Source organism: Macrosteles quadrilineatus, unplaced genomic scaffold (genome assembly GCF_028750875.1).
Source record: "Macrosteles quadrilineatus isolate MER2022 unplaced genomic scaffold, UCM_ALF_1.0 Scaffold_51__1_contigs__length_872494, whole genome shotgun sequence".
Lineage (NCBI taxonomy): Eukaryota > Metazoa > Arthropoda > Insecta > Hemiptera > Cicadellidae > Macrosteles > Macrosteles quadrilineatus.
Genome location: NW_026542644.1, coordinates 112,655 through 138,412, shown reverse-complemented (window position 1 = coordinate 138,412; position 25,758 = coordinate 112,655). Strand labels below are relative to the sequence as shown.

The 25,758-nt window shown below is 36.1% G+C and overlaps 1 protein-coding gene across 2 annotated transcripts; it reads right to left on the bottom strand.

Annotated features, from left to right (window-relative positions):
- Positions 1–1,179: 1,179 nt before the first annotated feature.
- LOC129005990 (protein mini spindles-like) lies at positions 1,180–25,510 on the bottom strand. Of its 2 annotated transcripts, XM_054435071.1 has the most exons (21): positions 25,281–25,510; positions 24,260–24,422; positions 21,389–21,552; positions 18,523–18,693; positions 16,602–16,727; positions 15,816–15,968; positions 14,706–14,909; positions 13,427–13,562; positions 12,919–13,109; positions 12,095–12,294; positions 11,570–11,773; positions 10,141–10,272; positions 9,222–9,387; positions 8,554–8,682; positions 7,755–7,948; positions 6,457–6,622; positions 5,536–5,712; positions 4,829–4,990; positions 4,223–4,402; positions 3,213–3,368; positions 1,180–2,284 (listed from the first exon to the last, which is right to left on the bottom strand). In XM_054435071.1, the coding sequence occupies exons 1-21, from the start codon at positions 25,491–25,493 to the stop codon at positions 2,192–2,194; spliced, it is 3,480 nt and encodes a 1,159-aa protein (XP_054291046.1). In that variant the 5' UTR covers positions 25,494–25,510; the 3' UTR covers positions 1,180–2,191. The 2 variants fall into 2 exon arrangements, with proteins under 2 accessions (XP_054291046.1, XP_054291047.1); XM_054435072.1 differs by lacking the exon at positions 11,570–11,773.
- Between the last annotated feature and the right edge of the window lie 248 nt (positions 25,511–25,758).

Below are 25,758 nucleotides of genomic sequence, written 5' to 3'. Positions count from 1 at the left end.
ACCTTGACGACGCAAATAGAGATATTTAAAATTAGTCTCTAACAAGTGTTTAAACAACTCAACTCGAATTTAAGGATAACGTTTTCCTCGGCGTTTCATACTATGCGGCTCATCGAGCCGCACGGGTTCTCTAGTAGATTCTAATACAGCAGAGAGAATAAGTTTATAACAGCTGTTTTGTAATGTCTGCTAATAACACAAATGACAAGAAATTTTAGAATATAATAAACTCTCACAGAGAACTGCAAGTCTTCCAAAGTAACAATCAAAATTTTCTAAAAGAAAATGTAAACAATGTACTTTTTTTATGAAATTAATATAGTTAAACTAGTTTACTCCAGAAAATTTACATTTATCGATTCACATAGAAATTTACACTACTTATTTAGTAAAGTAGAATTTGTCGAAGTCCTACACTAGGACTGAATATCAGCGATGATTTAAGTCACTTTTTATGTACCCTGATTTTCTCAGTTAATTCAGTTGAACATTCCCTTTAGAAAAACCAACGAAACGTCAAGGTTTTCATTTATACTACAAACAAAAATATACTTTTGATTATTTGTTGTGAAGCAAAATATAAAAAAAAACGTTGTATCCTACATTGGGGAGCGAGCTAGTCTAGTGGTAGAGAGCGGGACTTCGTACCTAAAATCCCGAGTTCAAATCCCGCCAAATCACCGAAGAATTTCTAAAAGTGATAATACCACACCCACTAGGCCTAGCCTGTAGCAATGTGAAAAACAATCACAGGATAGAGCATAGCGTCCTACGACAAAAAAACTTCCTCCTCAAGCTCAATATCTAGCACCGGTCATGAAGACAAAGCATTTATTTAACAATGGGAAACATATTTGAGGGTATTGCCACATTATAACAATTATACAATTGGATAAACTATACAATTTACAATGAAACATTTAGCCTACATCAGTTGGCACATCAATGTGGTCTATGATAGTGCAATGTTTAGATAACCAAACTACTAATATGCTCGATAAACAACAAACAACAAACTGATGATGAACGAACAAAAAACAGTTTGTATGGGAAGAAAATTCATAGCTATTACTGGCCGACTTTTTTTCTAGTACTTGCTAGGGGTTGATTTCCACAAAATTTAACCTTAACTTTTTCACCAACCTTTATTAAAACATGGCAGAAAATGTGATGCATTGATCCAAAAGAACAAATTTATTTAAAACATATTAACAAAATTTTATACTACACCTTAAAGATTTAGACATAAAACATTACGTAAACATTATATAGCCTAACTGGAAATAATTTATGAATTTCAATAGGTAGGCCTACTGTAATAGTGTAAATATATAGTTTATAAGCCTTAAATTATATAAGCTTTATGCTGTAGGTTTTAGAATGTATAAATTTTATAGTCAATGAGTAAAACTGAGACTTTTCGGGGACGGGAAGGACAGAGTTTTGCTAGATTTCCTGAAAAAGTGAACAGCCCAAGGATACAAATAAAAAAAACACAAAATATTTTTTGTATTTCTATCTTAAGACTTTTATGAGGTGAGCTAACTTAACCCTGTCCCTTTCCGAATACTTTATCAGCCACATGGCTATTCCCAAAGCAAAGAATAATATAAGTAATTAATATACTATAACAAAGACAAAAAATTAACATACAATGATAAAACGACTAGATTCAATTAATTTGGAATGCCACCATCAGACTTTCAATTCAGTATTCCAAACTAAATAAAAATTGCCAAAGCTTAAACAATAAATTTTCAAAAACTACAGAGATCATAATATTGTTTTAAGAAGTTTTTAAGTTTTCATATGACGAATGATTACATCAAAACTCAAATTGCACAAAGTGGTATCATAAATTTCAATCAAATTGCATCTTGTAACAATATCGCTCTATTTCTAACAATAAGACAAATTCTTCAGATCTAAATCTCTTACTAAACACAACAGCGCAATTTGTACCAGGAAATAACATTTAGGATTTGTTTAAAACATACATTACTAGAATAACAAGTAAAACCGAAACCTATAAACACTTCAAGAAGCAGGGTTAGTCTAGTTTGTTAAACAGCTCAGAGAATTATCAATGTATAAAGCTATTTTACATGTATATTACGATCATAAAATAAATATAGGTTAACAATCGGACAATATTTAATGTTCATGTACAAAGAGATTCCGTCGAGTTGTTTCACCTGGTGAGGGAACTTTTTACTTTCTCGAGTCGTTTCCGCAACGCTTCTACTTCGGTGTCGTCTGCGGTTATGCTTTCTCCACTTGTATCCTGTGTACAAATATTCTTGTCAGAACAGCTTTAAACTATAAATTATCTTTATACCTGAGAAATACTCTTATCATTAGTTTATTGGAATAAACACATGGTTTAGGAATACATTTAGTGTTAGCACACTCGTTAAAAATTCTTAAATATAAAACTTCAAATTCTACCGATTTAAATCCTATAAGTATTAGGTAAGATCTCATAGACGTAAAGATTTTAAGTCTCTGAACAATAATTAAGAAATTATCAACAACATACAACATTAAGAGTTATGGAATAAAATAAATATGCCAAATTTGATGAAAATACATACGTTTTTAAACAAGTAAACCACAACAGTTGACTTTTTTCTGTAAGAATAACATGGAGATTTCAAAATTTCTCCAGGTCTTTAATCCTACAACAACGCTTCATTGTACAAAAATTATTTGTTTTTAAGCTCTACACGATGGTTGTAATGAAAATCAGCCATTTTTATGTTTTAAGAACTTTATAAGAATCTTCAAGTGAACCTTTGTAATAACCTTTTTTTAAATTTCTAAACCCCACAACACTCTATTTTGATGACCCGATCTCACTGTTTCACAAACTCATACAGCACTTAACATTCATGCAAATAAAATCAAAATTACTCAAGTAGCCTAATCAGGTTCAAGGACATAAAATGAATAAGTAAATCGGTCCCGGGTCAAGGTCTTTCTGTGCCACCCACGGAACTTAACCTACTTCTTCACTACTAAGAGAAATTTATTTAGCAAAAAAAGTTAATTTTTACAAAATTCCACCGGCAACTTTAAGAAAGTTTTTATATTGTCAACTCACCTAGCTACCTATCTTATAGTATTATATCACATAATAACAATTTATAAGAAACACAAAAATATTTAAAGAATATTGACACGGTGGTAGAGGGTAGAGTATAATTACTGACCAGCTGAGATTGACGGATAGGTAGCGGCTCCAGGTCTAGGTCCTGCCGCGAAGGTGAGAGAGGCGTGGCGGACGGACGAGTAGCGGCTGGAGGAGCGTTGTTCCAGCCGGCCTTGGCCTGCCACACCCTCAGTCGCTGGAGGTACGCCCCCGAGTCCTGCAAATAATACACCTTGTGAGAAAACGCACGGTGAAGAGTGGTAAACAGTTGATTTCTTTACTCTTTTCAAAGGAACCAACGCCTATTCAACTCGCATAAGAAAGTAGTTGCAGGCAATCGCTATTACATGAAAAATTCGTAAAACATATTACGCACCTACAACGGGACTATTAGAATTGATAACACGGATATAATAGCGTACAAAACTAAAAACACAGCCTAGTTTCTGAAGTTAAAACTTAGTTTGAGTTTAATAGACTAACATGTTACGAGGTTTTTCTGCAATACGTAAAAAATATTAAACAATATTACAGTGTGTTTAAAATATTGTATGTTTTATGTGTCTAGTGTCTTATATTTGTTTGGCCTACCTGAACTTATTCATGGGTAAGCTAGATGCTATCCTATCCTATCTATATATTAATAGGGAAGCATGTTTATTTAAATCCTTTTTTACTCAGCTTGTGTGCCTCGCAGGAAAAATCTACGCATACTTTTAGAAAGAAATTTTCCTGTGCAGAATCCCTTTATAAATTAAAATAGGCTCAAAAATAAGCACAAAAAAATGAATTAAAATCTTAAAAAATTAACATGGGCCTTATGGGTTGCCATGCTGGTGACGAAATAACAACAAAATGTAAACAAAAAATCTAAACAAATGGAAGAAATCCCAATCACATTTTATATTTACAGAGTTGGGTGAAACGTAGAGAAGACATATTTTTGGCCGAGTTTTCGACCATTGGACAACCTCTAGTTTATATTATTCTTAGGTAAGTTAGTAAAAGACCTAGTAATGTTTCATCCTGCTCTCCCATCCAAAAACTTAGATCTAGAAGGGATGTTCGTACCTTATCGTCCACCTCCACTTTCCCCGTCTCCTTGTCCACCCCGGCCAGTCTCCTATCCGCATCTATACTCTTCAGACCACGCTCTATGTAGTCTTGGAAGAACTGCGAGGACTTCTGTAGGAAAGGATTGATGTCCGCATCCGGGTACTGCTGTTTAAATTCATACAGCATGCGGATACCCTGAAAATTACATTCTAATCAGTCTATGATAACATGCGTAAACCCTCTATAGACAAGCGTTATATCAGTATTAAAATTCTTTGTTTTCCCAGAAGTGCAATTTTTAATAATTTTCAATGGTAATTGTTACATGTTTTGGTGTGGCATTGTCAAACGCTTCAGGAAAGACATTTATTCTGCTCGAATTGCTTCGTTAATGTGCAAAAAGCATACAATGAAACACACAATAAAGATATTTTTTTTTGTCCTAGGACGCTAGGCACGAGCCCGGAATTGTTTTTCACATTACTTCAGGCTAGACCTAGGGCTTACGGCATTATTACTTAGATAAAATCCATTGGTGATTTGGCGGGATTTGAACTCCGTATTTCAGTTTTAAATTAATTTTGATTTAGTTTACCACCTTGTGTAAACAAATGCTCTCACCTCGTTGGTTTCGTCCTTGGTGCCGATCTTGCGGAAGATCTCGCTGAGGAGGTCGTGGGAGTTCTTGGACATCCGTTTACCCTTGTGGCTGTCCCGATTGTCTGGCTGGCTGTCCACCATCACAGGCTCCACCTTCCGGTCGTCGTTGGTGCACTTAAGGTGCTGCGGGAATGCATTAGTTAATTACCACAGTGCTTTGGGGAGAAATATGAGAAATATAATATGCAAGGCTGGCAATTAAGTGTTTACGGTATGAGCATGATAATCCCTTCCCATATAAGTCACTTACGACTACTTCAACAGTTTGCAAAACTCCCCAAAAAAATCTAGAAGCGTTTTTGTTCAAAATTTGTGCAATGTGCCTACCTAAACCTATATAATGTTTACAGTATAGTTTTGTTGAGAGCATTTTGAAGAAACTCGTGCTATGAACTTTAAAATGTGCACCGTAAGGAAGCTCGGTAGATTTAGCGGATTCCACTAGATTTTACTGATCATATGTAAACCATTTTCGGTCTACAAAAAGACAAGAACCAGACACTTATTTAGGTATTTATTGAATTAAATTCAGTACATTGTCACTTACTGCGTAGTGTTGATGTTATATTGAGTACAATCACTTAATACATAACAAAATGACTTTAGCCTTACAAAATCACTAACGCTGCCAAACTTGAGCTTCTATTCAGTTAATGTTTTGTGTTAACCTTGAGTAGTTTTTGCACGTATGTCCACAGCTCCGAGTCCGGTGTGACTCCTCGTACATTCCTGACGATCTCGCCGATGACAGGTCCTTTTACTTTCACAATTGTGTGCATGATGGTCTTGATAGTCCTCAGCGGAGTGTCGCTTGGCTGTTTCTTCCACCAGGACGATGGGTAATCCTGGACAATCGGAAAAGGATAGATTAGACAAGAAAACAATTGGAAAATTAAAAGTTCTTGCATTAGACCACTGCCCCTAAAAAAAACCAACTTTAGGCAAATTACCGATCTTCCTGTAAATAAATGCCTCCCTATTTTTGGATACAGTTTAACACAGCAATAAACTACAATACTGCGCAAGCTACAGAATTGCTCTATAGGATTCGTATATAACCTTAGAAAATATGACATCTCAAGTATCTGATGTAATCACTGTCGAAAAGAGCTGTGTTAAACAAGTTGCATTTTTGCTTGAAAATAACTGTTCACTGAAGCACAACAGCATTATTAAATAGCTAAAAGCGGTTGTTGAATGTTAAAAACATAACATTTAATTCGTAATATAATCAAAAATTTACTACAAAACGTCTTGGTATTTTCTTTTTTTAGAATGGTATGCTTACTTAATGGGAAAGAGGACAATCTGGCATTAAAGACAAACAGCTTTAACACTATATGCAAAAAAATAGAATATTTCACAGAATTTTCAACCAGCATTTTTTCTTCACTCTCTCCACAACTAATACCTATCTTGCTTAGAAATTATGGCAATGACAGGTAAACATTCCACTTTTTTTGTGTGTGTAGGTTTTACGTTTCTTGTGCCATGCCGGGCTTTCTCTTGTTCAGGTAAGCTCGCTATCCTTACAAAGAATCCTTAAAAAACCTATATGATTAAGCTGAAAAATCTCGTCTATAACTGACCCTGAGAAAAGCGTGAATGTCTGTAAAGATGAGGTCGTACTGCAGCTCATCGGCCCAGCTGTCGATGAACTTGATGACTTTCCAAATACACTTCATCAGCAACTCTTGATAGTGTGTGCTGAACACCGGGTTGTTCACCGTGTCGTAAAGGTTCTTGATAAGAGCACTGCGGAAAACATGGGAATGTTATGGAATGAATATTTCTTAAAGAGTCCTTGGAGCCTAGACATTCTAACTCGTAAAACAATAAAAAAAAAACTACTTTAAAATTTCTAAACCCACAGTTTACTAGATATTTAAAATATAATCACTTTGGTGTTTGAAAAAATATTTTTGACGATAAATAACTCTTCGGCAGAACGGTTTGAAATCATCCAAGATGGCCGCTAGCCTCCAAGAACTCTTAAGAGATCAGTAAACAGCAACTATCGTAGTCAATGTTAAAACTGAATTTTAATTCCGCTGAATCTCAAAGAAAAAACTAGCGTTTGGCTTGTACAATTGGATACCAATCACAGGTTTTGAAGAATCTAAGCTGTAACACCAGCTGTCATTTGCACATGGTATTACAATAATTTTTTAAAAGAGTAAATGTAATGAAATTTGATTAGATATTTTCCAAAGTTCCAAAGGGAAGTTATTGGAAAATAAGGATAGTTTTGTACTTAATTTGAATGATTTAGGGATTTTCTTTTTATTGGGGTGTTGCCACTATCACAAGGGATACGCACGGATGTGTCCAGATGATCACGGGAGGCGGTAGTTAGTAGTTAGTTTAGAAAATCAATTATACGTTTCAAACGTGATTCACAAGAAAGTAAATGATACTAGAATATTTTTTAAGTAAAATGTCTTTCTGATTTCATAGCTGTAGCTTAGTTTCCCTTTTATATTGTTTCATTGTACAGATTGTGGATTCAGTTTAAATGAAATTTTTATGGTTTTTCTAGATTTGCAAAGATTTTTTTTTTATTCTTACACTATTAGAGAATAGAGACACATGAATTAAAACAAATATTTAATAAACTTTATACAGTTTAAGACAATTAGTTTCAAAGATATGCATCATGTTTATTATTGTTTTAACACCGGTTAGGTAAACCTTTGATCAACCGTGATTAGCAAAGAGTGTTAAAACAGATTTAATTTTAGAGTCTATCTGGACTTGACCTCACACTAAGGACACAATCGGAACAACTGATAAATTCTGATTGAATAATTCAGTTTTGAGTTCTGCAAAAACATATTTTGACGGAACTTCTTCAAAAACGATATTGACTCTAGCGAAGGAGACTCACCATATGACGGCAGTATGCTCAGACTTGTCCAGCACTCGGATGATGACGTTGTTCACGACCCTCACAAACATGTCCGTGCCAGGGTCCAGAAACTCCAGCCTCTTCTCAGTCAGCAACATGATCAACGTCCTCAGCGCCTCCCGCACCGTAGACTCCCTCACGTTACGGCTCAGCTCTGAATGGTTGTTGAGAAACTGGAACAAAAACCATTTGCAAGTAAGAATAAAAGCCATTCACTTAACAAAACCTCCAAAGGCTCCAACGTATGTGAAACCAAAAACATAATTAAATTTTTAAATTACATGCTTTTATGCGAGGTATTATTCATTTGTAATAATTTTTCTGGGCCTCACTCACCTTTATTATTGTCTAGTGAAGTCTAGGACTCGTCATAAGACACACACACACACACACATACTGTACATGCATCACAAGCAATCGTCCTGGAGATACCGACGTTTTGCAAACATCTTGCTTATTCAGGGTGAAAAACTAAATTTTTGTCCCTCTTGCGGGTCAAACGCCTAACAACAAATGCCGGATCAGTTTAACTTGAATGATGGTTAGAGACGGGAGTGGGTTCACTTTTTATTGTAGATAAGTCATTCACGTTTCTGGCCTTATTTAAAAATTGCTCTAGCTCTTCTTTAAGCACCACTTGTAAATAAACTTTTAAATAACCCTGAAGAAGCAGGAGGTTTTTTAGGTTCCGTGAAACGTTGGACTTGAACTCCACGACGATTGGGTGTGATATGTATATGTGTGTGTCTTATGAGTCCTGGATATCAAGAGTAATTACCTTGAGGAAGAGCGCCAGATTGCGTTTGTAGCAGTTGACGACCTCTGGATGGTTGGATTGGTTTAGGAACTCCAGCTGCCTGACCAGCTGATTCACCAGAAGATCCTCGTGTTGGTACAACTGCGTGTGCTACAATCATACCAACACGTTAGAAAAATGACAAAAAATTACATTATATGTAATGTGGGCTAATAAGGGAAATTTGTGACTGGACCAATGGAACAATGTGTTGAGTATGGTTCAATGTATTGTGCCTAAAGGAGAAATTGGCAGCACCAAAAGTACAAAATAATTAATTCAGTTTGAGGTTAAGGGTGTAGCATAGAGCACAAGGGCCTAGATTTTTTTTTAGGATTTTTTGAGAGGATAGCAGGTGTAAAGTTTTGTTTTGTGTTTCCTGTGCCAGTTTGGACTCTTTCCCATTCAGGTAAGCCTGCTATCCTCTCAAAAAATCCTAAAAAATAATTAATTCGTGCATTGGGCACAATGACAAATTGAATAAGATTTTGCATAGAATGCAGAGGAGATTCTTTATATTAAAATGATTACAAAGTGTAGGTTCTGTCTGAACTTAGAATTACTTGTAGCACAAAGGTCGAAAGTGTCATAATGTCCAAAATGTTATAAGGTCCAAAGAGTTGAATCTTGCTTGCAGTTTTTAAACTGACCTGGTCACTTATGAGTAGAGACTCTATGTGAGCCAGGGCGTCCAGAGCTCTGTCAAGGTCCCTGTTGCCTATCTGCGTCAGATGCCACTCCAGTGTCATACTGTTGGGCATTCTAGACAACGGAGACATGCTGAGACTGTGATCTAACTTTGGGGCCGGGTTGATGCTGTGGAAATAAAACAACGGATTAACACACAGGTATCTTACGTAATTCATAGAGGGATACGAGAAGAGAAATGTTAGTTAAATCTCATAACTGGAGAAATTGAATAGGAGAAATTACTCTCAAATTTATTCTATGAAGAAATCCTTTATTATGTAGGGGTCTGCATGCCAGACTTTTTTTTATGCTACTTATAGTTGAGTCAAAAAATTTTGCCCTCAGGTCTCGAACAATAATAAGGTGGCAATGAAAAGTATTAATACCAATCACAGAGAAAAACCAGCAAAACTGTGAACCCACAGAACTGCGAAACTGTATTCTAGAGTTGAAGTGAAACTGAGTTTGCCTAACGAGGCCACAACCAAATTAAGAACGTTTTTTAAGCGGCCATGGCAACACAGTCATTGTCTCTCACGATTGTGGAAAAAACATAAACATCATCAGCGAGTGCAGAGAAATCATAAATTTTGTACCATCTTCGCAAACGCTTTCTGCGGACACAAAACAAAAAGTTATGATCTGCGTGACTATACCGAATTTTGCCCAAAATTTGCCTGACCCTCGACCCGAAAATATCGAGGATCTGCCTCTAGAAGACAAAACATCAGTATTAAGATTTTGTTACATTTTACCTGTTTCTATAATCCCCAGGACCCTAATTTTCTCAAGTTATCTACCTGAACCCTCATCCTTTTCAGAAAAAAATTAATTGAAAAAATTGTCTAAGATTTGAAAACATGAGAAAGAAAAACTTACATAGTGCTGGGCTCCCTGAGGAAGTGAAGGTCGAACTCTATCAGCTTCGGCTGAGTGCAGACGACGGGTTGTGTTTCTATGTCTTGTAGTAGCGCCTGGTCAAGTCCGTAAGGTCCCGACACTGGACGAGGCCTGAGAATAGTGTAAACTGGTGATTTGGACTTGGAAAATATGTGTAGTTTCCATGACAACAGATTCAATTTTAAAATATTTTGTATTTTAATAAGTTGTTATAAAACCTCATAGTGCTTTGGCTCTTTACCCAATGCCATACTCAAGTAGTAAGAGGCGAATTGAACCAATATTACAAGATCTGGGGAAAAATCATGTATTACTACAGTAGACTCCCTCTTATCCGGACTCCTCGGGATCAAGGCCAGTCCGGATAACGGGCTTTGCGGTTAAACCGACGTCCCCAAAACTTGTTAAAACTGACCGTTTACTGTGATATTTGACTTAAATTTCTAGGAGAGCATTGTATTTAGACACGTGATAACTGGTCTCAAATCTTTCCCACGAGAACAGTCGTTTCAGTACCACCCACTTCCTGCCGATCTAGTCTGGTTAAACCCATGTCCGGTTAATGGTGTCTGGATAAGAGGGAGTCTACTGTAGTTTTTAATGAGCTTAAGAAATGTTTACATGGATAATAGTATTAAATTGATGATGCTGTTATTTGTATAGTTTAGGTTTATTAAACAAGTCCCAGTATAAGAAATAGTTACTTAAATTGCTCTTATTGGCAATATTTATACCATACAAATACTAAATATTTTTAAATTCTAGTAAGTAGGCTACTTAACAATTCATGACTAAAATAGACACTAAAAATTAGAACTATTAACATGTACAAAACACTATAGTTGAATATTTATTAACAGGGACCCAGTCATTATTTTCTGTTAATTTTAAAAGTTCACAAGATGAAGGAGTGATTTCCAAAAATGTGTTAACAATTGAACAATATTACTGCTACATTTAATTCACAATTATAATACCAGAACCATAATGAGTGACAATAAATAAAATCAAAACTCAAATTGAAGACTTATTTGCATAATAATAAAGCTGAGTAAAAAAAAAATATATATAAAATAAAATAATAAAACTAAACTATATAAAACAGAATTGGAAAGAGTCCAGAAAATTGAAATTGTTATGTAAAATTATTAAAGAGTACAATTTTTTTATTTATTGTGCTTAGGTGGACTGTTTCCGATTCATTTAAGCCTATCCTTGCTGAAATCCTTAAAACCTTCCTTACACTTAGTATAACACAGTAGATTAGTGTAATTACTTACACAAGTAATTAATACACATGGCTAACACCACCGATAACCAAACCGTAAACATTTAAAGGTTAACCACACAAACATAACCGTACGGTTAAACATTAACCACATCGACTTTGCCCCCACCGACTACTCACTCCTCGACATCAACACCGTTGTAATCGTATCCGTTCTCAGTTACGGTACCGTTCTCTTCGTGAATGTTCATCAGTTCGTAGCTGTCGTGAATCTTGTAATGGTGCCTCTGGTCCTGAGAATTCTCGAAACTCGGGTATTCCTCGTAATCTTGCGGTTCCGTAGCCACCGAGGGAGAGAACCGACTCACAACGACTGTAGGTGGACTAAGCAAGCAGGGTAAAGCACATGCGGTTACAGAGCAAGCAATATAAGTAAAAAATACTTTTCAATACTTACTTCTCTGTTCAACTACTAAAGAAAATATTTATAAAAAGAAAATAGAAATGAGATTCATGAATCATAGATTTTGATTCTAAAACTAACACAAAATTTAACATGGGAAAATTTAATCTGTTCGCAACAGATTAGGCTATTAGATTGTAAAACGCAGAAACACTGCAATACTGTTGAAATAAATAAAAATAGTTGTCTACAAAACAGAGAGCATGGCAGGATACATAATCTACCACTGTGGCTGTATTTACCTCTGGATAGTTGGTAGTGGCGGAGGAAGGACTTCTTCTTCCTCCTCCTCAGGCTCATCGTACGCAGGCGCAGGTGAAGGCTCCCTGGGAGGTGCTCTGGCTGGCGGGGCCTGCGGTAGTGGCTTCACGTTAGCCACCGGACGATTCTTTGACGCTCGTTTGATGCGCTCCTCCAGTAGTGACATTTCCTTGTCCGATATCTGCAAAGAATCGTACAAAAATATTTCAAACCATAAACATAACAGAAACTTTTTATTTTAACAGAAGAAAGTATTTATTTATATGTTGTGCTTTAATGTATGTGTTGTGTATTACTATCAAAGCTACTGAAGTGAATTTAATATATTTCCTGAACTGATGTGTTTGACGATGGAATGTCGCTGAAATATGTTGATGGTTACTACACTAGTCAATATTGCAGTTTTGGCACTATCATGAAGAATATTGAAAGGAAACTCAACTTTGTTGGGTAAACCGGATTGTAAAACTGTGAGTATCAAATTAAAATCATTAACTTCTCATGTTACCACAGAGGAGTAAGGAACAGTGTACACTCCGTGGTACACTTAAGTGGTGTGTAGCACTAGAGCTTGTGCAACGCTCCTGGTGGAGGACGACCCTGCACCCTGTGCGATAGGAATTTCCGCACAGTGCTCACCGTTCGGGCTCTTCCTTGCTCGTCACAGGATATTCGCACGATTGTCCTATGAGTGTATTTCCTCTGAAACTTACTTCTCTGTGACGTTGCAGAATCAAATTAGTATTCTACACCAAGTAGTGTACTAATAATTTTCTATCTATAAAAGCACAAAACTGTTCCTTACATGTCCCACCATCTTGAGTGCCCTCTCGTCGTAGTAGTAAGCAGTCACGATGCAATTAAGCGCAGCACTGCGCACGGAGTTGTCTCTGTCAGAGATCTGCTTAGCGATCTCCTTGAGTGCGACAGACGCGCTTGGCACACAAGCAGACAATCCGTTCTGGTCTATCATCAAGCTGATGTGCTCCAAACACTCTGCAACATGTCAATCTGTCAGTGTTGCCAACATTAAACAAGTATTAGCTTCACTATTGAGTAAATTTTAATTGTGTTGTGAGTATAGATAAACTTCATCTTTATCAAAAACTCATCATTTTCATGAAAATTTTTTTGAAAAGGAATATAGTTCAGCTTTTGATTACCATTAATGACGGAACCTGTCTCCCGTACCCTCCATCTATCTGGGGACTCACAAAAGGTTTAAGGACCCAGACAGGTTCCATCATACAGTCTATATCTGCATTGTGTGCAATTCATTAGGAAGCTATTTTACATAGTTAACATCTACTGACCAGCTCTCTGCCTTGCGTTCTTGGAGCGTATTCCCTCCATGAGGTACGGGAACAGCTTCTGCACAGTGGACAGTTGCCACATCTGACGGAGAATGATCTTGACGCTGTTACGAACTGCGTCCTTCGGGTCTCCAATCTGCAAACAGTTATAATATGAGAGTCATAATCTGTAAACAAACCAACAGAAAATTGTGTTGATGTAATCCTAAATGTATCTTCACCTCTCAAAAAATAAATAAAGACTTAGTTGAATAGTCCAACACCACACAGAAAAGGCCTATACCCTTACAAAAAAAGGAACCATACTTTCCTCAAAATCGGAGTTATCGCAAAACAAATTGTGTTTTTGGCCTTTGAGGACATCAAATGAAAAAGTAAATTGGTCCCGGTTCCAAAACTTACCTTGCCACTTAATAGCTAGAGTAGTTACTTTCCTATAGGGAAATTCCTTAAAAGAGGTGTTTTACTAAATACAATCAGTATTACACAATCTATCTAGCAACTGAAAGTAGCAGTTTTTTGGGTAAGTGAGTACATTGCATTTTCAACTATCAAAGCAAGCGGTTATCCAAGGTCTTTTTAGGTCTAAATATTTTTTTTGTAAAAGAAATATTTTATTATTTCTGTATGTTTTTGTTTCAGTAAATACAAAATTGCAATTAATTTGTGTTTTTTTTTCAAATAAATACATGAAATCAGAAATCAGAAACTTTTTATTGCCGTAATTTGCAAGGTACATGCATATGACAAAGTCAACAACAAATGAGGTTCAAGTTTAACCAAGAAAATAAAACTAGATAATGAAACACATGTACATGATCACAAGTATTATTTTAACTTACGAAAGATCTGCAAAACCTATAAAATTAAAATCACCAATAACTAGATTGGCTGCCAACTGTTGACAAGCTGGACGAACCATCGAGCACAAAATATGTGCACGGTGGGACGAGCTGTCTGCACAACATAAAAAATAGCAGAGGCAATACCAGCTCGCAATGCCTTTTGTCAGTCTGATATTACGATGTTTTGACACTAACGTGATAGTGTCAAGTATAGCTCTGACCAAACTCAAACAAAAAGTAATTTTATAGTTTTCATACGAGAAAAATCCACCTCTTTGTGTTTTACTAAAAAAATATGTTAAGTGTGTTGGTTGAGCAGGATCCACGGCCAATCGAGAGTGTAATGTAAGTATGAAGTAATGTCCCATAAACCTCCCTTCCCCAATTCCTAGGGATGCAAGATACAATTTATCTCTAGTGTTGCAAAATCTCACCTTGATAAGCAGATACGGTACAAACGACGAGACCTCGTTGTCGATCATGCTGTACCCGTCGTTGTACAGGTTGACAAACAGTAGTTGTAGATACTCCAGACCTCGCAAGATCACCGAGGGGTTTGTGTCGAAGAACCGGATGGTCAACCACTTGAGGATCAAGTCCAGGTTGGCTCTCTGCGCTTCCAAGTTGGCCGACAAGTCCTGCGGAACAAATTTGATAGAGACTCGTTGAAGTTAAGATAGAAAAAATTTGTCTTTTGTTTGAAGTTAATTTTTAGTCATAGTATTGATGAATTAATGTTGTTAAACCAGGGATTATTGAATAAATTTTCAATCAAGATTTGTAAAATAAAACAGAAACAATTTACGAGGTTTAGAGTTTCAAACCAGACAAGAAATACATTTTTCCTTTAGGATTTTCACGCTTTGGATGTGTTTGTGTACTATAGTCCGTTCACAAAATTTAGGCGGTTTCAGGAGAAGTTCCCCCACCACTTTTTTTTTTCTTTATATATATGTTGCAGCTGAATGATGTTTGACATATCTCAGCTGTTTGAGCTATGTTTTAATGATAGGATGAAGGGAGTTAGATATGGGCAGGGTTAGATTTCTTCCCCCTAAAATTGTCTACTTTTTGTGAACGGAGTAAATCTTATTATGCAAAGTGCTTTAATATTTAGGTAGTAAAGATTACCTAATGTTATTCTAATGTGTCCTTTCACTCTTCTTTTCAACCTTCCATCTAACTTTTTTCACCTTAACCATCGTCTATCAACATGAGAATCTTCCATTTGATACTTCAATCTTTCTTTCCACCTTCTCATTCTTGTACTTCGAAAGAGCATATCTTAACGATCATTGCAAGAGTCATAAAGAATTTTGGTGAAGATTATTTTGTTATATGATTAGTTTGCAATAATTTTGATTATGTGCACTCACATTTTTTCTTAAGTCAACAAGTCCGCCCACTCGTTGCATAGTACTTAGGCCATAAACGCAATTGATTATTTTGAGCTGAGCAAAAGACCACAAACATTCGACCTGACAAATTATGACAACTCAAGTCTTTCGGATCGAGAAGAGTCAATTGTCAATTTTGCCACTTACCTCGCTGAGCATGTCGATCGCTCGCAGATGATACTTGAAGTCCACATGGAACATGTTAGTTATGAGTCCTTTGTTGACCCCCGCAGCGAGCATCTGGTCCTTCAACAGCTCCACAAACTCCTCCCTCGGAGTGGTGAAGTTCCACTTGAGCGTCTGTCAAAGACAATTATTGTAACACTGATTTGACATTTCAGAAGAATGTTCACATTTTTAAATTCAGAACTTTTCTGTTAATTCCCTACCACTACAGTTTTTGATTTATTGGAAAGATTGAAATGTCAATCAATTCTTTATAGGCTATTTTATGTTTGGTTGGGTTAGGTGATGTTGTCACCGAGATATAACTAAAAGCTCCAATTGGATATTGTCACATAAAAATTACATAAGCATTAGCGAAAAATGTATGAAAATGAATGATGAGTAACAATCTCTAAATCTAATTTTCCTTGTTATATAAGAGTGGTCCATTATTTTTGTCAGGACTGGTAAAGGGACTTAAGGGTATCATCAGTGAAGTGAATAACACTTTATTAACGTCACAATTTTTCATTACTGGTTTAGTGAATGTTGTCAAAACATGGATACAACACAAAAAGAATGACATAAAAAATTGACATGTTGGAAATATTCAGCAGAAACTAATGGTGTTGCTGACCATGAATGGTAATGAAGTTTAGTTGTGCTTCAGTATAAAATTATTTTTCTTCCCATAGTTACTGGCAAAGACTTTTACATGGGAATTGGATGTTTAGTTCCATTACTAATCAAAGTTCCTTTCATTAATACCTTGAGTTTCTGTTCGTCTAGCGCCCGCTGATTCTTCAGTCCGTTGTTGACCATGAGAGGGGAAGTGTCTTCCTCCGTCTCCTTCTTGCGCCCCGTTGGCTTGGCCACAGCAGACGCAGCCCCCGCCTGATAACATCACAACATCACTTACAACTTTAATATTAACTGACATACCAATCAAAATAAACTAGCTATGTTGAAGTACAAATCCCACTGGCTAAAATCATTTGACACAAAAAACTGTGAGGAAAGGCAAAAATTTATAAAATGAGGAAAGAAATTGTTTAATCTCTGGTGTGTAAACATTTAGGCCTACACGTCAATGAAGCACACCTAAAAGATTATTTCTTAGTGCATACATACGTTTTTCACTCCAAAAAAAAGGGATATATCTGCAACTCAGAGTCCCCATACGGGGATTTTTATCTCAAAAACAGGGATTTTACACTATGTTAGGGATATAAAAGAGATTTGCGGCTGTGATTATTTATTTTAGCACAGAATTATGGCTAGGTTTAAAAAAACTATTTGACATGATACGTCAAAGAGATTACTCGGGAGTCGGGATGGAACAGAAATCTTCATGTGGGTAAAAAAGAGTTATTCATTTATTTTAAGGCAGGATAAAATGGAATTTTCTGAACACTTAATTAAATTTTGGTCTTACTCATGTAGAAACTCTACCACTAATTGTCTGTGTCTATAAAAATGGTGGAAACACGTAACCAGAACAGAGTTTTACAACAATAAAACTGGCTCCGTTATTTTTATTGGACAGTGTTTTATTTTAAATACCCCCGCCGCAGCAAACCTACCGACTAAGCGAATTTCCATTTGTCTGAATTGATTTTCAGTTAAATATATTTTAATAACATTAGGTTTAACAAGTACCTAGGTTTGCTGCTACAAGGAAACTAATAAAGTGTGTTTTTGAGTAAAATATTGATAGCTTAGTACAAAATAAATAAATTTGCCAAGTTTGATCAAAATATATTCATAAACAAGCAAACTACAACATTTGACAATATTCTCCATAAGAATAACATGGGAATTTTAAACTTACAATTTTTTTAATTTTATCCGTTACTAATAATCGAACAAAAATACTTTTATATACTAAATTATTTGTTTTTTTAAGCTCTTTAAAAAGGTCTAAAGAGAAATTGGGAAATTTTGTGTTTTGAGGGTCAAAAGTGAGAAAAACCAATTTTTACCCCATAAAACCCCCCGTAAAGCCCCGTTCCCATGGTCCGATCGTGCTGGTTCGCGAACTCATTCAAGTTTATCCCGCTTTACACCTTTAAACCAAATTTCATCAAAATCGGACAAAAATTACTCAAGTTATCGCGTTCACGGACGTATATATATATAAGTCTATATATATATATATATACATATATAAAAATTTGAACGAATAGTGTTTTTGGCCTCTGGGGACATCAAAATGAAAAAGTAAATCGGTCCCGGGTCTAGGTCTTACCGTGCCACCTACGGTAATAGCTACTTCCCTATAGGGAAATTCGCTAAAAACAACACTACATTAAGAAACATAAAAGAAAATATGAAAGACATTTGTATACAAAAATGTTGTGTTTAGTGTGGGAAGCATATGCCAAATTTAAGGTCACGGCAATTAAGCAGATTGTGGGATCATAGAGCAAACCGGCAAACCACCTAGTAACTTAACAAACACCAACCAGTCTGTTTACGGAATCATGGAAATGTTTGCTTCCAACATCTAACTATTGTGTGGATATGTCCTTCGGGTGTACGGGAGGGGTAGCAATCATTTGAATTTTGACTTCTGTTTGTGAAATATTTTACAGGTGATGGTGAAAAATATGTAGAGTATAAAACGTAGTAGTTTAATGTGTGATATACCAATTACTGACCAACAAACTACTTAAGTAGAAGCGCTTACCTTAGGTTTAGACTTGACAAACGTGGCGGTAGATCCTGGACCCATCTTGGCGTTCGCTTTGCTCTTGTCCGCAGGGATGTTGGAGGCGGACTTTGATTTCTGGACAGGTTTTTCAGGTAAGTTGCCTCTCGTCTTCTCCAGAATGGCTTTTACAGGTCCTTGGGATCCAGGCTGTAAAAGTATTAGTTAAAATTTGCAGCGATCTTTGATGATTTTAGAAGAGAACAATGAAGTTTTGAAAGAGAAATAGTTTGTAACAAGTTGTTGAGTTGTTAGAGGTAGAATCAGAAGATGAACGTTGAATAAATGGGATGACAGATTTAATTAACACAAGTGATTGGCAAGATTCAAACATAGGAACTCGGGGAGTAAAGTCCTGCACCACTTTACCAGCTAGCTTTTCTCAGCTGTTTCTGATAATTTGTTAAAAGCCCAAAGATCTAGGTGATGTGGGTCCAGTTTCAAACCAACAGATTTTTACTTTCCTTGGAATTGAACAGGCAATCTTCTTACTACCAGGTGCGCACTACGTCCACTAAGCCATCCGACGATTACGACGGGAGATAGAATCAGAAGAGGTAAGATAGAATAAGATAAGGTAAGATAGATCAGTAATAGAATCATAGAATATAAATTAGGGGTGTGCGAATAGTGATTTTCAACCTCGAGCCGAGCCGAGCCGAGCTTTTTTAAAAAATGTTCGAGCTCGAGCTTTTTCGAGCCGAGCTTTTCCTAGCGTAACCTTATCTTAATTATTAAACTTTTTTTCTTAAAAAAGTGCATAATAATAATAATGTTCAGTCAATTTTTAAACAAACACAATGTTATTTTAATATGTTTAAAAACATTGAGAATTGTCAAGACATAAAATAGTAGATAATCACGATAAGAACTGAACTGAACTAAATGAAGATGCAAGAAATAAAAGGATATCGATTAAAGGCCTGAAGAGATATGCAGTGCAGACTGAGACAAAGACAATCAGATTGTCTTTCAAAACAGAACAGCAACGCGACCTTGAATGACGGCAAAACAACTAGCAAGTCGATTACATATGTATATTGTAACTAGGCTACTATGAATATTTAATTCTATTTTGTATAAATAAATACAAAATAAATTTAAAAACACGTGATTATTCTTGTTGTTTTCCATGCACAAAATATTTTTGTTTTATGAATCCTATTAATCAAAAAAGAACATGGTTGGTTTGGATCCAAAAAGGTGGAGAGACAAGTTTTACTTATATATTAAAAAATATATAATTGACATATAGAGGAAATAGACCAAAGCACTAGAACTAATAACCAAAGCACTAGAATTAATAGAATAACACACAAAGTAAACAAGAAATGAAATGCAGAACACGATGATTTAACACTGTCACTCAATTATGTTATCTAGAAGGGTCGGCGAACTAATCAATAAATAGCCAAAACCAGTTTCCTCCCCTTCACACAGTCTCACCGCCCCCCTACCCCCCAATCCGGGTGGCCCAACACTTTGTCCTTGAAACACCCTTGCGTCTGAAACAATAAACCCTTACACCCTCGTTGCTGTTTTGACAACAGGTTTATGAATGCGATCACTATTTTTCATTTCCAGAATTAACTATCAATTATTATTTATTTGCAAGATACAAATAGGAAACTACATCACATTATGGTATTCAATGACCCATGTACTATCAAAAATTAATAACTCATTACTTATTTTGATAATAAAAAGCATTCATTACAGCACGCGCCACTTATTGATATATATATATATATATATATATATATATATAATCCTCAAAGTAACTGTTACTTTATAAAAAATAAAATAGGTACAAAATTGTGTGGCCAGTCAAACTTTATAGGCCTAAACAAACATTTTATTCTATAAAATACAGATGGTAAATAGGGGTTGGTTTAAAGGAAATAAAATACAAAACATATTAATTAATTATTTTGATAAACATTAGAAAGGTTATGGGATTGATTGAACTAAAATAACCGCAGGGAAACTTATAAGTAGAAAAGTCATCAAACACAATCTGTTTAATCAGTACATTGTTAGAGAGAGAGAGAAAGAGAGATAGCAGATAAGGAAGTTTGATGATAAGGAGTTTGATAAGGAATCTGAAAAAGTAAACAAACAAGGAACAACGACACGATGATTACAGCCTTATTGTCTCGCCCACTACATTTGCACACGTGACCACTTTTTGTTTCTTCCTTATCTTTCATCCGTCCCAAAATAGAATTCCTGAAATGGTTTGTTGGTATAATCTCCCCTCCCACACAAGGCGCAGTGCTCAGTGCGCACTGTAGGTTGCCACGGCAACCGTGTGTCGTCATAGCGACTTAGCCAATCACGCACTCGCACTGCGTTGCATATTACGATACGAATAGTTGTGTTAGAAAGACAACGCGATAGGTGGTAGTTTCCTCAAAATTACGATCGATAATCATTGCGTCTTGACTGAGCTGAGGTTCGTGCTTATCAAGACACAATTATGAAACGGAGGAGAGTAAATTTAAATGAAAGTTAGTTCCTTATTTATTAATTTAATTTTTATTTGCTACAGTAGTTCAATAAGTATTCGGCTCGAACATTTCGAACTTTTTGAAAATCACGAGCCGAGCCGAATAGCGTCCTATTCGGCTCGAAAAAGCTCGATGTTCGAATACTCGCACACCCCTAATATAAATCAAAATTACAATCAGTATGCTTGTGAACCATCCGTTAAAATTTGATTATATATATAACAACTTATTCAAATATAATTTTGGGCAAACAAATTTTATACATCTTCTCTCAAGCTATCAAGATTGAAGCCATTGTTCACCTTTGAATTACAATTAGTGAAGTAATTTTTCACCTTGAGTTTGTCACAAGCGTTGGACAACGGCCCATAGCCAGTGTGCATCATCACTCCTAGCACAGCCTCAGCCGCGTTCTTGCGTACGTCTGCGTTGCGGTCCTCCAGGTTGTTCAACAACACGGGTATACACGCTGTCATCTCCTCCTTCGGCACTGACTTGACTGTAACAATCACACTATCTGAGAACTCTTGAATGGTTAAATGTTTAAACTTTACTGATTTATGACATTCCCGGTTCTTTGTATTTCAACAAAACTCTGTTGTCACCTTACAAAAACCGTTGGTTAATTACCATCGAACATTGCAGTTCACACAAAAATTGAACCAGCTAACACACAACTCTCTAACCTCTAACCCTACTTAAGCTAAAACTCTGAACGTAAAACATTCACTGATCAGCATAAAAATATCATGTGGTTGACTATTAGAAGTTTTGAAATTACATGGACTTTAAGGAAATCTAGAACCCATATGGGACTTGCTCGGGAGATGGGGTATGTAAAAAAATGTAGACACCGTAATTATGTGCCACATCTACCCAATACAAGCAAAACCAATCTTCTGGAAATAAAAAGAATTTTCCAACCTTTCTGTTTATACAAACTAACCACTATGTTTTTTTCAGGTTGAAATTTGATAACTATCTATAAATCCGGTTTAGGGGTCGGTTAGTTTAGGTTTTTTTTATCACATTCCCGAGCAACAGCCAAAAAGTTTGTGTTAACTTGCTATTAACGAAACACTGCTACTGGACCAACGTGGAACACCAGGGTCAAAGCTTGCCTCATATCAAAAACCAATAAAATAGCTAGGTAGGTAAATGAAGGCACTAATAGCTTGGAAAATCCCAACAATCACTTGGTAGTACTATTTAAATAAATATATAGGATGGAGAGGACACAGCTAACTCACCTGATGAAAGGTTGCAGACGAGTCAAAGAACACATAAAACATACACATATAATACTTGATATTTCGCCTCTTTCAGAGGCTTCTTCAGAAGTAGGCCTAGATGGTAGTTACAAGAACAACAGTTTAAAATAGGATGACACAGTTTATACATGCAGTTTATGCATAACCTGTGTCATCCTATTTCAAACTGTTGTTCTTGTAACTACCATCTAGGCCTACTTCTGAAGAAGCCTCTGAAAGAGGCGAAATATCAAGTATTGTATGTAGTGATGTGGGCCGGGTAAATACCCAGTGGGTAGGTAAATATAAATTGGGTATTTACCTGGGTATTTACCCCAGGCCCGGGTAAATACCCAAAAACTGGGTATTTATAATTTGTATTAAAGTTAGAGAAGATTGAGATGTTTTTTTGCAATTATTACCTTGTAAGAAAAGCAAAATGATAATAAAATGTGTTAAACAAAATTTCATTTGGTCACTACTAGCATTTTACTTCTCGGTATGATCGCCATAAATACCCAGGTCTGAGCATAAAGCATAATCAGCATAAATACCCTGGTCGCATGGTTGCACTGGTCCTGACTAGGGACTTATGATTTTTTAAATTTCTATGATAGATAGATGAATTTATTTTATTAAAAGTGAAGAAAAATAATTTGTAAAATAATACCGGTAATTATTATTTAGAAAGACACAAAAATTTAACCTAGTAGTGGCCTATGTGTAAACAACTTAAGAAAATAATTAAAATTCAAACTGTAGGATGACAGGATTTAATAATATTTTTGTTCTAGAACTTTTGTTTGTATAAAAAAAAAACTAATTTCATAAACTTGTGAAAAAAATTTGAATCTATAGCACAAAATTAATATCTAATACATATATATTATTAATTAGAATCTTTCAAAATTATATTATAAGTTAAGCAAAAAAACAGGAGATACATTTTTTAGTAGGTTTATCCAAATATATTATTGTTCCCAACTAAGCGGTAACACAGAAAAGTTTAATGTAGACTCCCTCTTAGCCAGACACCTTTTAACCGGACAATTTTTATCAGCCCATTGGTTTAACCTATCTAGATTGGCAAGAAGTGAGCGGTACTGAAACGACTGTTCTCGTGGGAAAGATTTGAGATCAGTGATCATGTATCTAAATGTAAATACAATGCTCTCCTAAATTAAAGTCGAATATGACAGTACCGGTCCACGGTTTCCGTTTTAACAAGTTTTTGGGGTTGTCGGTTTAACCAGAAAAACCATTATCTGGACTAGCCTCGGTCCGGATAAGACGGAGTCTACTGTACTTTCAGTATTCTGCCATTCTGCCTACCGGTATATCAATCAGGCCTTGGGTCTGTCTAGCCTTCCAAGCCATTTACACAATACAAATTTCAACTATCATAATTTAATAACAGTAGAATTAGGTTTAGGTTCACTATTTCTCTGATGAGGTGTTGTCTTGATTTCATAAAAAAAGTGCTAAATCATTAAATAAAAGGTACTAGCAAAGCTTCAAGTTACTGTAAAAGGTGTAGACTATCCTAATTTATCATGTAATGATAACAATAACATATTTAGGGGTAGATAAAAATGAATTTCAATCGATTTCATAAATACCCAAAATACCCGGGTATTTATGGATTTTGGGTATTTACCCGGGTAAATACCCAGGGTATTTACCCCGAGTTTTAAATACCTGGGTATTTTACATCACTAATTGTATGTGTGTGTTTTATGTGTTCTTTGACTCGTCTGCAACCTTTCATCAGGTGAGTTAGCTGTGTCCTCTCCATCCTATATATTTATTTAATCCAAGCTAAATGCTTTTTCCTAAAAACATAGCCTAGGTAGTACTATTTGTAATGTTGTCATAATCGGGATCATGTATTGTTACAAATTATAATAGTGGTCGACGTATGACAGAAAAAGTCCAAATGATCAAATTGAAACTCACTGTTGGGAAGCTTCTCGGCGAGCCAGCCCCACAATTCACTTCTCAGTGCCGGTGAACCGGATTTGAGGGCATCAGCGATCATCTCTCCGTCAAACAGCTCCCTGTAGCCGCACTGGTCTCCCCACGTGTTGACACAAGATATGGCTGCGGTTCTGATCCACGTCTGCCAACACGACAGAACAGATTTACCAGATTAGTCATTGACAGTCGAAGAAATTATTTAAGTAGACTGTATTCAATTAGATGATGGATTTGGTTATAGGATGTGTGACTCGAAACTTGGCTACCTTCCATTGGACTGAAGACAGACATGATTCAACTTCAATATATTATAAATTCTCAGTCTTGGTGGCAAACATTTTTATTCAATCTTAGTGATCAAGGAAAGATTCTTGCCTGATATTAAAATTTTTAGAATGAAGGCATAGTAGCGATCTCACCTCAGTAGAATACAAAGATGACACATAAAACAAACAACATTTCATCATCTGGGGGACTTTTTCAAGTAGACAAAGAGACTAACAGCTAATCACCAGTAAGTTGAGCAAAGTGAAACTAAGACCAGGGTCCGTCCATGAATTTATTTCAATCCATGATTGAACTAACACATTTTATTGAGGTTATGTATTAATCTTAACGAATACAAAATTGCCTTTGTTAATATTCAAAATATTATGTAGACTTGTTTTAGGCTACAGACTAATCAGAATCGGTCAGCTGTTGTGTTTACTCGGCTCGGAAACGGCGGGTCGTGGATCCTAGTCTCACTTTACTCAACCTATTGTTGATTAGCTCCTGGTGACAAAGCAATGGATAATTCTGTCTTTGTCTACACTTAGGAAACCTTCCTGGGGAAAAATATTGTGTTTTTGTCTTTTGCATGTTCCATGTCCTAACTGTACTTCTTTCAGGGCAGCTACAAACAAATTCAATTTTAGATTTTTACAATATTTTCTTGAGACTCAAGATTGAAAACATATACCTAAAAAACTGTACATTTTCAGCTATCATAACAGTTTACCTTGGTGTCGCCCATGCCGACGAGGAAGTTTGGCAGGAACGCTCGTATGTGTTGTCTACAGTCCGGCCCCATGGCTACAGCAATGCTCTGACACAGCGCGATGGCTGCTGCAGCTATCTTGGTGTTGGAGTCTACCAGTCTAGCGGCCAACACTGGTGGACACTCCCCTAGACTGGGGTAGATCAGCTTGCTGTCTGTCACCATGTTCTGCATCTTCTGTACTGCCTCTGCTCTCACCTACAACCAGACACACTTGTAATGTAACAGCAATGCTCTGACACAGTGCGATGGCTGCTGCAGCTATCTTGGTGTTGGAGTCTACCAGTCTAGCGGCCAACACTGGTGGACACTCCCCTAGACTGGGGTAGATCAGCTTGCTGTCTGTCACCATGTTCTGCATCTTCTGTACTGCCTCAGCTCTCACCTACACAACCAGACACACATGTAATGTAACAGCAATGCTCTGACACAGTGTGAT

Excerpts from the sequence above, each read along its gene's own strand:
- LOC129005990 (XM_054435071.1), bottom strand. The coding sequence starts at position 25,493 with ATGCAGAACATGGTGACAGACAGCAAGCTGATCTACCCCAGTCTAGGG. Across the intron at positions 6,623-7,754 it reads GAGCATACTGCCGTCATATG|TGCTCTTATCAAGAACCTTT; the intron begins GTGAGTCTCCTT and ends TGTTTTCCGCAG. Across the intron at positions 4,991-5,535 it reads ACGTGCAAAAACTACTCAAG|CACCTTAAGTGCACCAACGA; the intron begins GTTAACACAAAA and ends GCATTCCCGCAG.